Source organism: Monodelphis domestica, chromosome 1 (genome assembly GCF_027887165.1).
Source record: "Monodelphis domestica isolate mMonDom1 chromosome 1, mMonDom1.pri, whole genome shotgun sequence".
NCBI classification, from domain to species: domain Eukaryota; kingdom Metazoa; phylum Chordata; class Mammalia; order Didelphimorphia; family Didelphidae; genus Monodelphis; species Monodelphis domestica.
The window spans coordinates 411,820,131-411,836,881 of NC_077227.1; the positions used below are offsets into that span (position 1 = coordinate 411,820,131).

Genomic DNA, 16,751 nt, shown 5'->3' on the forward strand with positions numbered 1-16,751 from the left:
TTCTTGTATTTGCACTGATGCCTCCACAATTACATTATAGGGGTGCAGAGGGAGGAGCAAAAGAAAGCTGGACCTTCTAGACTCTGTAATATTCACCTTGTCCCATTCCTCTCCATCCCCACCACCTCCCATCTTTAACCCCCATTTTTTTTCCTGTGGAATTTGGCATAATATGCGCCATTTTAACAGTGGACTCAGGATGGAAAGTTCTAACCACTGCTTTTACCTCTCTACCTTTCCCCACATTGTCCCTACACCTAGAATTCCTTCTCCTCCTTCCTTATTGTATTGTTGTTCCATCATTTCAATCATGTTTTCTGATCCCATTTGGGTTTTTTCTTGGCAAATATATTGAAACAGTTTGTCATTTCTTTCTCCAACTCGTTTTACAGATGAGGAAACCAAGGAAAATAGGGTGAAGTGATTTGCCCAAGGTCACATAGCTAGAGCGTATCTGAGGTCAGATCTGAACTCAGGTCTTCCTGACTCCAGGTCTAGCACTCTAGCCACACCACAACCTAGCTGTCTCTCCTCCTTCCACCAGCTCATATTTTCAACATCCTTCCCATCCTTTTGAGGCACACAGCTCGAATGCTATCCTCACAGCAAAATATTCCTGGAATTCCTTCTCTCTACCCCACTATACAGCAGAAGGAAGTTATCTCCTCCCCTTATCTGACCAACTAGAATTTTGTAATCCTCTATTTATGTGTCATACTCTGATCTGGGTCATATTTATATGAAATCATTGGCCACAGAACCAAGGAGTCTTGGTTAAAGTCCTGCCACTGATATTTCCTAGGAAATGCCCCCAGGTGACTCTCTAAGACTATATATAAGTTGCAGAGAAGGTGCTAATCTGCATGGTGGAGGGAGTTTCCTCATCTGGGAGTTCCCTATAACAGTGAAATCATTGGTCCATTCCCTGTCCTTTAACCATGCATATATCTAATTAGTAGGACAGCTAGGTGGTACAGTGGAAAGATTGTGAGGCCTGGAGTTAGGAAGACTCATCTTCCTGAATTTAAATCCAGCCTTAGGCACTTACTAACTGTGTGACCCTAGACAAGTCACTTAACCCTGTTTGCCTTGGTTTCCTCACCTGTCAAATGAGCTGGAGAAGGAAATGGCCAACCACTCCAATATCTTTGCCCCCCCCCCAAAAAAAACAACCCCAAATGTAGTTCACAAAGAGTCAGAAATAACAGAAAGTGACTGAACAATGATCAGTTTACTAGATTGTAAGCACCATTAGGGCAAAGAATATGACATTTATCAATTCTTTCATTGCAATGTCATTGACAGCTTCATCAGATCAGAACAAATGAATCTCTTAGCCACATCCAATTCTGCTATACTAACTAGAAAATGAGAATGGTAACAGAAAAGTTTGTCTTGAATATTTGCAGCATCCCTCTTGCTTTTACCCTAAATGCCCAATTCCCTCGTGTTCTGTTTCTAAATAAAGAAGTATGACCAGGAGTAGCTAGGGGGCTCAGCGGATAGTCAGGCCTGGAGTTGGGAGGATCTGGGTTCAAATCTGATTTCAGACATTATGTGAGCCTGGGCAAGTTACTTAACCCCACTTGCCTACTACCCCCTACCCCTCTTCTGCCTTAGAATCAATATTTAGTATTGATTCTCAGACAAAAGGTAGGGGTTTTTAAAAAAAGAAGACGAAATATGGCCAGAATCATGAGGCAATTGGAGATCTTGCCACGTGGGGATTGGGAGTGGGAATCAGAGATGTTTAGCTTCAAGAAGACAACAGTGGAGCCACGGTGAGGGGAAGAACCAGAGTTCTGCTGGATTCTCCTAGAATATTACTATCTCCTGGCCAACGTGAGGCAAAGACAGTGAAAACATAGCCAAAGAGTAAGCTTAGGCTGTACTCAGAGAAGACTAGATCCACCTGGCACTCACGAGGTCATAGACTCCCTCCAGGCTGCCCTCGACTAATGTGTCCGATGCCGAGCATCCCATTTCAGGAAGGACGTCGATAAGCTGGGGCATGGAGACCTTGCACGTGGGGAACCAGTTGAAGGATTTGGCATGTTTAGCTTAGATAAAAGGAGGCTTTCTTTTATAATAATCAAGGAATATAATAACTGTCAAGGACGTAATGAGCTGCCATGAGGAAGAAGGATTAGATTTATTCTGCCTCGCACTGGAGGGGGAAGCTAAGAACAAGGAGGGATGGGTAACATTGCAAAGAGAGATTTCTGCTCCATCTAAGCAGCATCTTCACCAAAGAGGAACACACTAAAGGGGTCCAAAAAGTGGCGCAGGCTGCCCCAGGAAGTGGAGGGCTTTTACTTAGAGATCGGATGAGCTCCCGTTGGGAATGTACCTAGAGGGAACTCCTGCTTGGGTAAAGAGGGCTTGGACTGAGCGACTTCTGAGATCCTTTCTGACTTTAGTAACTTGTGTTTTTCTAGCTTTATGGTGGCCCTGAAAACAAGCTCATCTCCCTGCTCCAGCTCCCAGAATATCCAGGGCTTGGGATAGACAGTTATGTCTAGACTGGAACTACCTCCTCCTTTTATTTCAACTTCTTCAAACTCTTAACTGCCGAGTCTTAAAGGGGAAGGGGATATTGTACCAGAGAGCCACTCCATTCTGTAAGAATTGGAATAATATTTCTACCCAGATATATATTTTATAAAGTTTATTGGAAAGGGAAGACAATCATTCCTTTAAGTAACCTGACCACGTGGTCCTAGTCTGCATGTCTCTTCCTCCATCCTTCTCACCTGCCTATTCTGTTCCCGACTTCTTCCTTCTTCATTCTCTTCTCAGTTCTCTCCCTCTCAGGCCCAAAGCCTTGACTTGTATTGATGTACAGCACATAGAGGGACACAAACCTGGAGTAACTGTGTTATGTCAGGGATGTTTGATGGACAGGTCAAGCTACTCAGGAGGAGGAGGGGATAATCTTCCTTGACACAATTCCTATTACTAGAGGGGAAAGGCCTGGGTCTGGAAACCCTGGGCAGCTGGGGTTCTGCCTACTCACCTTTTTCTCATCTCCTTCTGGAAGAAACTGCAGGATGCTCCTCCTCTCCCCATCCTGTCTCCGGAGGCTGCTGCTCTGGTGCTGGGGAAGCCCTCCAGGGGGAGAGATGCTTCGACCGTGAGGATCCACCCAAGTATAGATGTGGTTGGTGACATAACCTCCAGGGATGCGCCCCACGGAATGCACAGACAAGATTAGTTTCTTGGACCCTTTCAGTGCCTAGAGACAGATAGATAACCCCAGTTACTCTGGACAGGAAAACACTGCTGTATCCCAGTTCTATTGGTTCAAAACAGTGGTCTTGGGTGAGTCACTTCTCCCCTGTGGGCCCAGCTTCTTTGTAAAATAAAAGGACAATACTAGTTGGCTTCTAAGCTACCTTACAACTCTAAATCTTATGACTCTATGATCTACCTCAGAGTCACACAGTGCAGAGGTGGAGGTCAGAAGGGGATATATTTAAGTGATAAAATGGCCAAGTAGTTAGGATGAGGAAGAAGAGCTCAGAATGAGGAATACCTGGAGTCCTATCCTTCCTCAGGCACTTCCTGGACAAATTGCTCACCTCTGGTTCCTCCTCTGTAAAATTAGGAAGTTGGACTCAATAGTATTGTAAAAAATGGACTCGAATCCAGGACTTCAATCCCCAGAAATCCTTGCTCCACTTCCCCAGAGTGCTTTGTAATCTCACTGGGTTCTCACCTGGGCGGAGAGCAAAATCATTATTTAGAGGGTCTCGGCCCATGGCAGCTTCTCCTTCTGCTTTTCCTGTTTCTGCTTGCAAGCAGACACGGTTCTTTTCATAATGTAGGTGAGGTTGTCTAGGCCCCTGGGCCTAGATACGTGCTTTCTTATCCTGTATTTTCTTTAATCCTTAATCTTCAATAAACCTCTAAAAATATAATACTCCTTGCAGAGAGAAACTAATTTCTACCTGCCTCAGTCTCCCCTCAATTTTAATCTTTACAGTATCCAAGGTCCACTATAGCTCTAACTCTACAATGCTATTTAAAAACAGGTCAGAGGCTTGTGGTATAATCAGATTTGGTTTCAGTATTCCCCTAAGAAAATGGGAACAACCTCCTCTGCACCTCTCATTGCCATAATGTCTCTCAGAAGACCAGATAAGGACAGGGGGGGAAAAAAAGGTCATACAAGTTACAAAAGGAGGCCTCCTTGCCCTTTGGGCAAAAATCCTCAGAAAAATGGCTCCATTTCCCTCCACACTGTTTCCCTTCACACAGTGCTAATGATCACGTTTATCATCGGACTTTCAAAGTCTGTTCCTCACAGGGATGTTATTAGGAAGAAGGAGGCAATTCAGGAATGCCCCAAGGTCCCCTAATTCCAGGTCCCATGTTTATCTAATGAACTCTTGCAGATGAGTTTAGCAGACATCATTTTTCTCTAGCCTACAAAATATGGAAGTAGATCTTCTGTTCTTGTTCCCATCTTTGTTAAATTTGAGCCAGGGGCTGTCCAGGCAAGGGCCACGTCTAACTCCATCTTGAGAGGGAGTGACAGACAGAGGGGAAAGCACTGGTCTTGAAATCAACAGACCTGTTTCAAGTCCCTGCTGAGACACACCTTAGAAAATCACTATAGCTATGTAACTCTCATTTTTCCAGCTTCTGAAATGAGAATAATGACAGCTGGCCTACCCAGCTCACAGGATCAGTGTGAGTAAAGCACTTTAGAAAGCTGGGAAAATCTGCATGAACTGATGCAGAGTGAAATAAACAGAACCAAGAGAACATGGCACACAGTAACAGCAACAGTGTATGAGGACCATCTGTGAAAACTTGGCTTCTCTCAGCAATGCAGTGGTCTGGGATAATAAGCCTGAAAGACTTATTGCAGGGAATGCTCTCCACCGCCAGAGAAAGAACTGTTGGAGTCGTTCACATCAGTGTATCTTTGGTTTATTTGGGGTTTTGGTTTTGTATGACTTTACTCTTACAACAATGACCCATATGAAAGTATGTTTTCCATGATAATGAAAATTTAATTTAATTTTGTTAAAAAGGAAAGCATTTTAGAAATGTTAAAGCATTGTAAAATTATTATTATTACTGAATGTCAAACTTATGGTCATAAAATGAATGGTAACTTGGACTAGTCAAATAGACTCCTGACTTCCAGTCTTTTCCCACTTCAATCCCTCCTCTAAAAAACAGTCGATATAATCTTCTTAAAACATTCACCTGACCACAATAGTCCTCTATGTTCCAGCCAAACTAACCTACTTGCTATTCCTTGAACTCAGCACCCATTTCCCACCTCCATGCCTTTGCACAGACTATCCCCACCATTCCTGGAAGACTCTTCCAACTCTTGGAAAGACTTCAAGACTCACCTCATGAGAATTCTACTATAGAAATCCTATCCTGGTCCTCCTCCTAATTTTTAGTCTTCTCTCCCATCTCAAAAGTTCATGTTAGCAAGTTGTACCTAGTACCATTTCATCATTTTATATGGAATCTTTTTTTCTGTTCTTCTTATATATGGAAATGTTCAATGGGGTAGAAGAAGCTAAGTGTAGAATTTTCAAAATTAATTTCTTACAAAATTATAAAGATCAAGTATGACTCAGAAGAAGAGATATGAGAGAATACTTCTCACAGAAGAGGTCCACAGATAGTATACATTTGAAAATCTTTTCAAATTTTTTTAATATGTTGATCAGTTGGGCTGATTTTTTTCCCTTGGGAGGGGGAGGGATCCTGTGGAAAACTATAATGATAAAAAAACAAAAGACATCAATAAAAACTAATTTTTAAAATAAAAATATTTTTAAAACATAAATTAACATAACAAAAATTTTTTATCATGTAAATGCTAATCTTTTTAGGTGTTGCATCTCACTCCCTCTTCCCACCCTCCCCATTCCACATAGAGAGGAAGAAATTGTTTTAGTTTGGTCTTTGCATACCCAGTGCCTTGCACAGAGTGGGCACTTTATATATCCTCATTGGAATGGAGATGGATGAAAGTACAAACTTTTCAAATGCCTTAATTTTCAGCCAACTGGATGAACCAAGCCTGACCTAGGTTTATCACCAAGAGACTCCTTTTAAAGGACTTCTCAAGTGCAAATCAAAACAACACTGAGGTAACCACCTCACACCTAGCAGATTGGCTAATATGACAGCAAAGGAAAGTAATGAATGTTGGAGGGGATGTGGCAAATTTGGGACACTAATGCATTGTTTGTGGAGTTGTGAATTGATCCAACCATTCTGGAGGACAATTTGGAACTATGCCCAAAGGGCATAGACTGTCTGCCCTTTGATCCAGCCATAGCACTGCTGGGTTTGTAACCAAAAGAGATAATAAGGAAAAAGACTTGTACAAAAATATTTATGGCTACGCTCTTTGTGGTGGCAAAAAATTAGAAAATGAGGGGATGCCCTTTGATTGGGGAATAGCTGAACAAATTGTGGTATATGTTGGTGATGGAGTACCATTGTGCTCAATAAAATAATAAACTGGAGGAATTCCATGAGGACTGGAACGACCTCCAGGAATTGATGCAGAGTGAAAGGAGCAGAAGTAAGAGAATATTATACACAGAGACCGATACACTGCGGTACAATTGAATGTAATGGATTTCTCCATTAGTGGCAATGCAGTGATCATGAACAACCAGAAGGGATCTATGAGAAAGAACACTATCCATATTCAGAATAAAAACTGTGGGAGCAGAAACACAGAAGAAAAACAACTGCTTGATCACATGGGTCGATGGGGATATGATTGGGGATGTAGACTCTAAATGATCATCCTAGTGTAAATATCAATAATATGGAAATAGGTCTTAACCAAAGACACATGTAAAACCCAGTGGAATTGTGCATCGGATATGGGAGAGGGTTGGGGGGGGGGGGTGGAGGGAAAGAACATGATTTTTGTAATCCTGAAAAAATGCGCTAAATTAATCAATTAAATAAAAAATTTAAAACTATGGAAATTGGTCTTGATCAATGACACATGTAAAATGGGGAAAATTTTCTAAATTAATTAAATAAATAAATAAACTTTTTATTTAAAAAGGACTTCTCAAAATATCCTGAAAATGACAGAACACAAAATGCACCATTTTCAAAGACAAAGGAGAATTATAGGGAACCCATAAGAGTGTTTAAATTGTATCAACAGGTGCAACCATTCCACCTCTTAATCTCCAGCAGGGGAGGAAGAATAGAAAAAAGAAGCTGCCAGTTCTCTTAATTTCATACTTAAATGTCAGTGTCTGATGAAGAGATAACCGCATGAGACCAGCTCAGTAAGACAGCAATAAAAAAGTTAAGAAAGATGAGCAATGAGAGAGTTTCAGTGTTCTTTTATGAGTCCCCTGGTACTCCATTGACAGAGTAGTCAGGAAAATAGAATCCCAGCTAAAAGCAAGATGTCTAATGAGTGAAAGCTATATCTGTGCCTTGACGAAGTAGAAAGAGCAAGCTTGGGGAGACTAGCTGAATGGTACTGGAAAGGGATGAGCTTGGGTACCAGCTCTCTTTTGGAAGCTATGATCCTAAAAGAGGTCAATATGGAATAAATGAACACTAAAAGATCTGTTTCTACAACTCATCAGCAAGTCACTTATCTTCCCAAAGCTTCAGTTTCCTCATTATAAAATCAGAGTAATACATATTTTCCCTGCTTATCTCAAGGAATTGTGATAATTATACATACAAAAGCATTTTTGCAATGAAGAAACATATACAACACTTCTGCAAGAGAAAGAGAACTCACTAGATTCAAGGTCACAGAACCTCAATTCAAATGCGAGTTTGGCTGCTTACTGCTATGTCAATGAATTTCTTCTTATCTCTTGTCCTATTTCCTCACTTGAGGAAGGAAGGAAGGAAGGAAGGAAGGAAGGAAGGAAGGAAGGAAGGAAGGAAGGAAGGAAGGAAGGAAGGAAGGAAGGAAGGAAGGAAGGAAGGAAGGAAGGAAGGAAGGAAGGAAGGAAGGAAGGAAGGAAGGGAGGGAAGGAGGGAGGGAGGGGGAGAGAGAAGGAATAAAGTAGAGAGGGAAGAAGGAAAGAGAGAAAGAAAAGAAGTAAGGAGGGAGAGAGAAGGGAGGGGAGAAGGGAAGAAGAATTTACGTACCTTCTATGTGTTAGGCACCATACTAAACACTTTACAAAAACTCATTCAATCCTCACAACTCTGGGAGATAGGTGCTATTATTATTATTTTCATTTTAGAGTTAAGGAAACTGAGGCAGACAAAGGTTAAATGATATGCCCAGGATTGCACAAATAGTGAGGTTAGATTTGATCTTGGGTCTTCGTGCCTCCAGCTCTCACTCAATCCACTGCCTCACCTGTCCCAATGAAGGCCTTGGATTAAATGACTTCTGCTCCCCAGCTGTCATTTGAAATTTTTATACTGGGACAAGTTTCATAGAGCTTGTCTTCAGTTGAAAGAGAGCTAGGAGACAACAAGAATAATAAGAATAAGTTGGTCAGGACAGGACAAGGTAGGGAGCTCACGTCAGGCACCAATCATTAGATTCCCTTTTTTAAGTGTAATTTAAATGGTAGAGAGAACTCATAGTAAGGAAACTCCCTTTACCAATACAGATCTTCAATTCCTCTTCAATTTAACAATTTTAGAGAGAAGTTAAATGACTTGCTTAAGACCTCCAAGCTAGTAGCTCAGGTCTTCTTGACTTGGAACTCGGCCATCTTTCCATTACATTTAACTTCCCAGTCTCTCAAATAGGGTAGTTTCTTATTTTAATTAATTATATTTGCTAACTAGGTGCTAAGCTCTGGTGTTTCTATAATGCTATACAGAATCATGGAATAAGATATTTAATGTTGGAAGGAAACTTAGAGGCCATCAAGTTTAATGTCCTAATTTTACAGATGACTAAGGCACAGGGAGAAAAAGTGACTGCAAGTGATGCCAGTACCCCCCTTTAAATTTGGTGTCTTGGACAAAGACCCTAGTTATGCCTCAATTCTTAAAGACTTTCTATTTCTAGATCTCATGATCCCTGCTACCCTCTTACTTTTCAGAAAACTTCTGAATTCTTTTTCTTGGATAATTTCCTGTAGAATGATGTTCAGGCTTTTCTTTTTCATGATCTTCCAGTAGTCCAATGATTCTAAAGTTGTCTCTCCTGGACCTTTTTTCTAGAGCTTTCATTTTGTGGATGAGGCATTTCATATTTTCCTCAATTTTTTTACTCTTTTTATTTTGTTTTATAGTTACCTGCTGCCTTGTAAAGTAATTTGCTTCCAGCTGTTGGATTCTAGTTTTTAAAGACTGAATTTCATCCCTGGCTTTTTGGTCTTCTCCTTCTGGTGTGATTTTCTTTGGAGGTCATCTTTCTTCTTTGCCTCATCTTTCATCTCCTCTGCCTCATTTTCAAGCTGATTAATTTTGGCTTTTAAGACACTATTTTGTGTTTTCAAATGATTTATTTTGCTTTTTAAGTTCTTTTCCCAGTTGTCTTCAGCCTCTCTTAATTGTTTTTTGAATTGTATTTTGAGTTCTTCCAAAGCCTATGTCCAATTTGCTAGAGTTTCTGTGTTTTTGCTTGGTGTTCCTTGATCCTCCTCTGTTCCATTTGCTCTTTGTTCATTGCCTAGATAGAAGCTGTCGATTGTAATTTCTTTTTCTGTTGTTTACTCATATTTCCCCCTTCTTTCTTTCCTGTAGTTGCCTATAGTCTTTTTCCTCTCGTTATGTCCTGAATCTGTGGGTTTGAGCTGTTCTGTCCTGAAGGGACTTCTTCTCTGTTCTGCTGATTGATCAGGTTAGTCAGATCTTCCCCAGCTGACAGCAAAAGCTGAAAAGAAGCTGGGTTTCCTGTCCTGTTGTCAAGGTTATTGCCTGTCGTTTGTTGCAGCTTTTGCCCTTGGAGCTTAGTCAGTAAGACTTTCAGATTGGTCTGTGGAGGAGGGGTGTTGGAGCTTGAGCTTCCCTGTCCTCTGAAGGCTTCTTATCTGCCCTATTGATGAGATTGAGTCAGGACAGAGGAGTTGATCTGCAAAGTTGACTGTGCCTTGAGGCCAAAACCTCCAAAAAAAAAGGGGGGGGCAAGATGGAGCATCGTGGCTGTGACTAGGCTGCCTGCTTTGTGCTTCTCCTCCAGCTGCCTCTTCACCACCTGTGTTCTATGCCCTGAGCCTGACACAGCTTTGCTGGCAAGGTACTCCCACTGGACTAGTGCCCTTGCCCACCTAGAGATTCCAGGCACCACTGGAGGCTCAGAACTGTAGATGGGGGAGGGGCCCTGGGACCTTCCTTCTTCCTTCCCCTTAAACCCACATGTTCTAGAATTCAGGCTTTTGGGGGGCATATCTTTTAAGTTGGGTCCAGGAGGAGGGTTCCCTAGCTCTGTACTATTGTTAGGTTTGGTTTTCAGTCCCCTCGAAGCATTGTGTTTTTGATCAGTGAGGAAGGGTTTACAGATATCTAAACTGTTGCTATCTCTAAGCCGCCATCTTCTTCTGAATTTTTTTTGTGCCCTTTTAAGGTGCCATCTGGAAACCCAATCTTCTTAAGGAGAAAGAGAAAGAGGACTGCTAATGATTCTATTCTTGACACCTGATTTGGGTTAAACAGAAGAACTGGGGACAAGAACAACTCAGGATTTGTTTCAGCATTTAATTCACTTGGTTAAACTATCTCTTTTTCAGTACATTATCACTAACAGTCACCAATATGCAGACAAAAGGAAAGGGTTGCAAAAAGCTCACATTGATATAATTATCATGACTAAGAAGCTTGGCCAGTGGGAAAAGTATAGAAAGGACTCTTCTCCCCTTTCTTTGCAGAGGTGAGGGGGCTAGTGCTGTGGAACATCATATATATTTTCACACTTGGTAAAAGGGTGGTTTGGTTTTCCTGAACTCTGCCCCCCCCCACCTTTTTTAATTCTTTTCCACAAGAAATTAGTCTATACATGAGGGAGATGGAAGAGTATATTAGGAAATGAAGATGATATTTAAAATATATTAATGAAAACTTGTTTTAAAACCTCACACTGAGGTTCATTTGTTTTATAACATGGCCATTTAATAAACCTAAAGGACTCCAATCTCAACAACACTAAACTAGATACACTATACAAAAACCTCTCAAACTTCCCAAAATTTAGAGTTGGAAGAGACCTTAGAGTAAATCTGGACCCATTTTCATTTTATTTTATGCATTTTTTGGATACACACAAAGTGCCTTCTCCAAAAAATTTAATTTATTGATTGTAAACAGAGTTAAAGAGTCTTCTAACTTTGACAAATAATGAACACTGGATTTCCCCAGAATTCTGTTGCCTCTCCATGTTCACATTATTTCCATTGCTGTAATTCTTGTAGGTATTATTGTTTTGGTTCTGTTTGCTTCATTCTGTATCACTTTGCATGAGGATTCCCATGTTTCTCTGAACTGTTCATTGTGTTGTAGTGATATTATATTCTACACACATACTATAATTTGCTCAGCCACTTCCCAGTCATTGGACACATATTGTGTTTGCAACTTTTTGTTATCATAAATCATGGTGCTGATGAAATAACAAACACAATGATTAAAGTAAGGCAAAATAAAATAACTCTAAATTAACAAAGCTTAGAAATATATAATTGTAGAACCCAATCTTGGCTCAAGAGAAGAGGTAAGGAAAAGCATCTCTCCTTTCCTTGGAGAGGAAAAAAAGCAATGGGTTCAGAATGTTGCATAGATTGTACAATTTGGCAATTGTTTAGGTTGGTTTTTCTTAACTGTTATTTATTACTAAGTTGGGGATGGGTAGAGGAAGGAAGAGGAAAACAGGAATATGTTCAGAAATGACTGCTGTATCAATAAAAAGTATCAATAAAACAGAAAAAACAAAACAAGGTTGCTATGAACATTTGTATACATCTATATTGTTTTCAATAACTTTCTCTGAGACTGCTGTTCTATGTGTAGATGCTTCTAGACTAGAAGCATCTGATTTCTTTGCTGATTGGTGCCACCCTGCCTGTGACCTCAAGGTTGGAGGGAAAAACCAATCAGATGTGCCTGTCTTCTCTATAAACAATGTGAACTCCTCTGATCCTGGACTGCCACTGTGCAGCATGGACAGGCAACACAAGAGAGCTTATTGGCCCAACCATGTGCCAAGTCCTAGGACTCACTAAATCCTGATGGGTCACCTCTTCCTGCCATGACTTGAAGACCACCATGCTAGAGGTTCTCTCTCTCTGGTAATTTCCCTGATTATAACACTTCCCAGATCTTTCCTGGTTCCATTTTGGAGATGTTAATTCCAGTGTGAGATCACTGGAGGGATACAAATGGAAGACTCTATTGCTTTTAGCATCCAACCAATCAACAAACATTTATTAGACACTTACAGAGAGGTTCTTAGCCTCTTTTGTCCCATGGACCCCTTTGGTAATTTGGTGAAATCTTTGGATCCTTTCTTAGAAAAATGTTTCAAAATAATTGAAGAAAATGCTAAATTCTAGAGAGGTCAGGTGAAAAATAAAGATGTAATTTTTTTTCCTATTCAAATGTACATACCCCAGGATGAGAATTCCTGACTTACTAGGTGATAGGTACTGGGGATACAAAGAAAACAATGAAATAGTCCCTCCCTTCCTGGAGCTTCCATTCTACCAGGGGAAACACTGTACACATTCAAATAGAAACAAAATCTAAGGATAGGGACTGGTCCTGTGATTTCATTGGTATTATGAAATCTCTAGATAAGGAACTTCTCTCTATTAAGGCAAGTCCATATGTTCTCTGCAACTTAAAGTCATAGAATGACTAGAAAACCAAGAATAACTTGTCCCAGGTCACATAAGCAGTATATATCAGAGGGAGAACATGCATCCAGGTCCTTTTAGCTTGGAGACTAGCTTTGTACCCACGGTCATACTGTATCCCACATATAAAATATCTACCAAATAGACATAGGTAATTTGGGGAGGAGTAGCTAGGTACAGTGGATAGAACACTGTGCCTGGAGTCAGGAAGACGGACCTGAATTCAAATCCAGCCTTGGACACTTACTAGCTGTGTGACCCTGGGCAAGTCACTTAACACAGTTTCTCATCAGTAAAACAAGCTAGAGAAGGAAATGGCAAACCACTCCAGTATCTTTGCCAAGAAAACCTCAGCTGGGGTCATGAAAAGTCAGACATGGCTGAAATGACTGAATGACAACAAAAATTTGGGCAGGAAGGAGGCGATAGAACTTGAGGTGATTAGGAGAAGACTTATATAGGAGGTGGTGTTTGAGATGGAATTTCAAGGAAGCTAAGGATTCTAAGAGGCAGACGTGAGGAAGGAGGGCTGGGCAAGGGGGATAGACAGCCAGTGAAGTCATAGGAATGGGAGACAGAATGTCTTATGGGAGAAAGAGTGTAATATAGGGATTAAAGGGGAATGGGATTGAGAGGGTGAAGAGTGTTCTTTTCCTCTCTTCTTTTTGGGGGGAGATAGCCAAGTCCTGTCTCTTAAGAGAAGGGGTATGCCTCCTCAGAGAATGTTTCTGGGAGATGGAGGACAAAAGACTACAGGGAGAAGCCCTAGTAAGATGCCCCCCTTGAGGTCCAAGCTATTCTTGAGAGGCAAGATGAATTCCTATGCCTCTGTTTTCCTCAGGGACACCAACTGTCAGTTCCTTTCGGGATCTTGGGGCTACTACACTAACAAGGAGAGATGTTTATTTCGAAGGTTAACTCCCCTTTTTGAGGAGAGGTGTGACCTTCTCCAAATCTCCAATCCCCTTTACTATTGTTAGAAACTGGCCCAGACCTAAATCTAGAGTAACAGAAAATTTATTTGGGTTCAAACAGGGAAGGAGTGGTAAGGGTATCGAGCAGGGAAATGGGTGAACAGGAAGCCCTACAATTTGTCTCCTCTGGTAAATTAGCCCTCCAAAGTCTGGGGGTTCAAAGCTTCTCAGCCTTGATCCCTCTTCTTGCCAGGTGCCAGTTGGTCCCTACTCCTAAGCTAACTAACTTGAATACTGGAATCCAGGGACAGGTAAGGGAGAGAGATAGAGAGGGATATCCTTAAAAGGGATCTCTGTGGACAGCTTTCCTCAAAGTCCCAGATCACAATATCCACTGATGGCTTCGATTGCTGTTACTGAGAGTTGAGTGAGAGGCATCCAGGGGTTCAGAAAGAGACAGTTGATCTCCAGAGAGAGACCTGCTTCTTTCCAGCCTAGGAGATCTACCTCCTTCCTCAGGCTCCCAGCTGGAAGTGAGTGCTGACTGGACCTCTCAGCTTCTGATTCTCTCAAGGAATTTTCAGTTTTTTCTTCTTCCTCCTCCCCCACTCTTTCTTCAGCTAGTCTCTGTCAGAGACTGTTCTCTGCTCAATGTGGACTATCTTACAAGAGTCAAAAGCCAGTACAGATAGACCACAGAGTGCATGAAAGGGGGAAAAGTGTAAGAAGCAAGTAAGAAGAATGATGTGAAGAGAAAAAAAAGAGGAGTTTGTATTTGGTCTAGAGGCAACAGGGAGCCCCTGAAGCTTACTGGATAGGGGAGAAGCATGGTCAAGTTTGGCATTTAGGAGTATCATTTTCATGGAGAATGTATAGGAGACAATTGCAGCAGTCCAGGCAAGGGGTGATGAGAACCTGAACTACGATATGGTGCTCTGTTAATGGAGAGAAGAGGAGAGATATAAGTTGCTGAAACAGAATCAATAAAGCCTGGCAATTGATTGAATTGACTAGTTTGTCTAATTCTTCTATGGGAAGAAAGGAGGAATGGAAGGGAAGAAGAAGGGAGAGAACAAAGGAAGAAGGAATGAAGGGAGAGAGAGAGGGAGGTAGGGAGAAAGAAGAAAGGAAGGAACGAACGAACGAACGAACAGAGGAAGGGAGGGAGTTGGAAGAGGTCAAGAGGTAAGGGGGAAGGGAGAGAAGAAGGAAGGAGGCAATTATTAAGTGCCTGCTGTGTGCCAAGTACTGTGCTAAGTGTTTTAGTATTATCTCATTTGATATCCACAATAATCCTGGGAAATAAGTGCTATTATTATCCTCATTTTACAGGTGAGGAAACTGAGGTGGAAGAGAAGAGATTAGAGGAGACAATACAAATGATATCATATTTCTTCACCATCTGTACTAGTAGAATTTCCTTGGTCATTTGTAGAAAGAAGGAAATCATAATCTTCAACCTTCCTCCATGAGTGCTGGAAGTTAACACCTTAACTGTGTAACAGTCCCACCCAAATCCCAGTTTCCCAAGCCTCAGCTCTGGAGATTGGTGTGATTCCTTCTCCTCCCCAACAACACTTCATCCTTTTTTCTGAAGAAAAGGAATTGAAGAAAAATAAATGACTTGCTGTGTAGGTTATTTAGTTGGTGTGTGATTTCTTATTTCATATGTATACAGTTGCCTGGGTATCCTTGGGTCTATTTCTGTTGCTGTAGCCAGTCCCCTTTGCTTGGTTATTTGTGGACACTAATAAGGCAACATTGCTGCATTACAAAGGAGATTCAACTGGCATCTCCAATTACCCCCTGGACATTGGAGAGGCAGGATAAGTAGTGGAAAGAGCACTGACAAATAATTAGAAATCCTTGATTCTTGTCTTGTTTCTGTCATTAACCAACTGTGTAGCCTGGAGCAAGTGAATCATGCTCACTGTGAACCTCAGTTTCTTCAAATGTAAAGTGAGAAATTTGAACTAAATGGTCCCAAATGTCCTTTGAAATTCCATTATTCTGTGTAGAACTTCTCTTCTAGTTCAAACATCTTTTGCTCCTTAGAACAGTTAAAAGTAAAGATATGAAATGCTGAGGAGTATGAGGAATGGATGGAGTGTTGAGTTTATAATCAGAAGGGTTTGGGTTGAAAGGCTATCTAAGAGTCAGCTAGTTGGCTCAGTGGACAAAGAGCCAGGCCTAGAGAAAGGAGGTCTTGGGTTCAAATGTGACCTCAGATATTTCCTAGCTGTATAACCTTGGGCAAATCACTTAACCACAACTGCCTAACTTTTACATCTTCTGCATGGGAACCAATACTTAGTACTGATTCTAAGATAGAAGGGAGGGAAGGAAGGAAGGAAGGAAGGAAGGAAGGAAGGAAGGAAGGAAGGAAGGAAGGAAGGAAGCAAGGAAGGAAGCAAGGAAGGAAGCAAGGAAGGAAAGCAAGGAAGCAAGGAAGGAAAGCAAGGAAGCAAGGAAGGAAAGCAAGGAAGCAAGGAAGCAAGGAAGGAAGAAAGGAAGGAAGGAAGGAAGGAAGGAAGGAAGGAAGGAAGGAAGGAAGGAAGGAAGGAAGGAAGGAAGGAGTTATTGTGAGGCTCAAATGAGAAAATGTATGAAAATATGCTTTCTAAACCTTAAATTGCTATCCAAATAATAGCTATTATTTTTTTAATTATTGTTATCATTAGCAATATTAGCAGGTCCCTTTCTGTTCTTAAATGCTGTAGTCTGTGTTTTAACATTTCTTTTCAATTAGGACAGAAGTTCGGGTGGGAATTGTTTTTGTCTTTTTGGTTTTTTAATTTATTTATTTCATCTCCTTCCAGTTATAATGGAATCTGTTTTGTTTGTTTTTATTTTTAAATTTATTTATTTGTTACATTAAAATTCCCTGATATCTCTCACCCTGCCTCCTCTTACCACAGCAAAGAAGACATCATTTAATAAAAAGATATATGAATGTATAAAACTATGTCACAGTGGGTTTCCTCTTCCTGCCATCACCTGATGACCACCACATCAGAGGTTCCCTGATAACATCAATGGTTAT

The 16,751-nt window shown here is 41.0% G+C and overlaps 1 protein-coding gene across 11 annotated transcripts in view; it reads right to left on the reverse strand.

Annotated features, from left to right (window-relative positions):
- Positions 1 to 16,751, reverse strand: part of WHRN (whirlin) — a 142,722-nt gene that overhangs the window by 99,995 nt on the left and 25,976 nt on the right. For all 11 annotated transcript variants that reach the window (XM_056812019.1, XM_056812018.1, XM_056812017.1 and 8 more), the window contains exon 2: positions 3,017 to 3,235. In XM_056812019.1, coding sequence (XP_056667997.1) covers positions 3,017 to 3,235 — 219 coding nt within the window. The remainder of the gene's footprint in view (positions 1 to 3,016; positions 3,236 to 16,751) is intronic.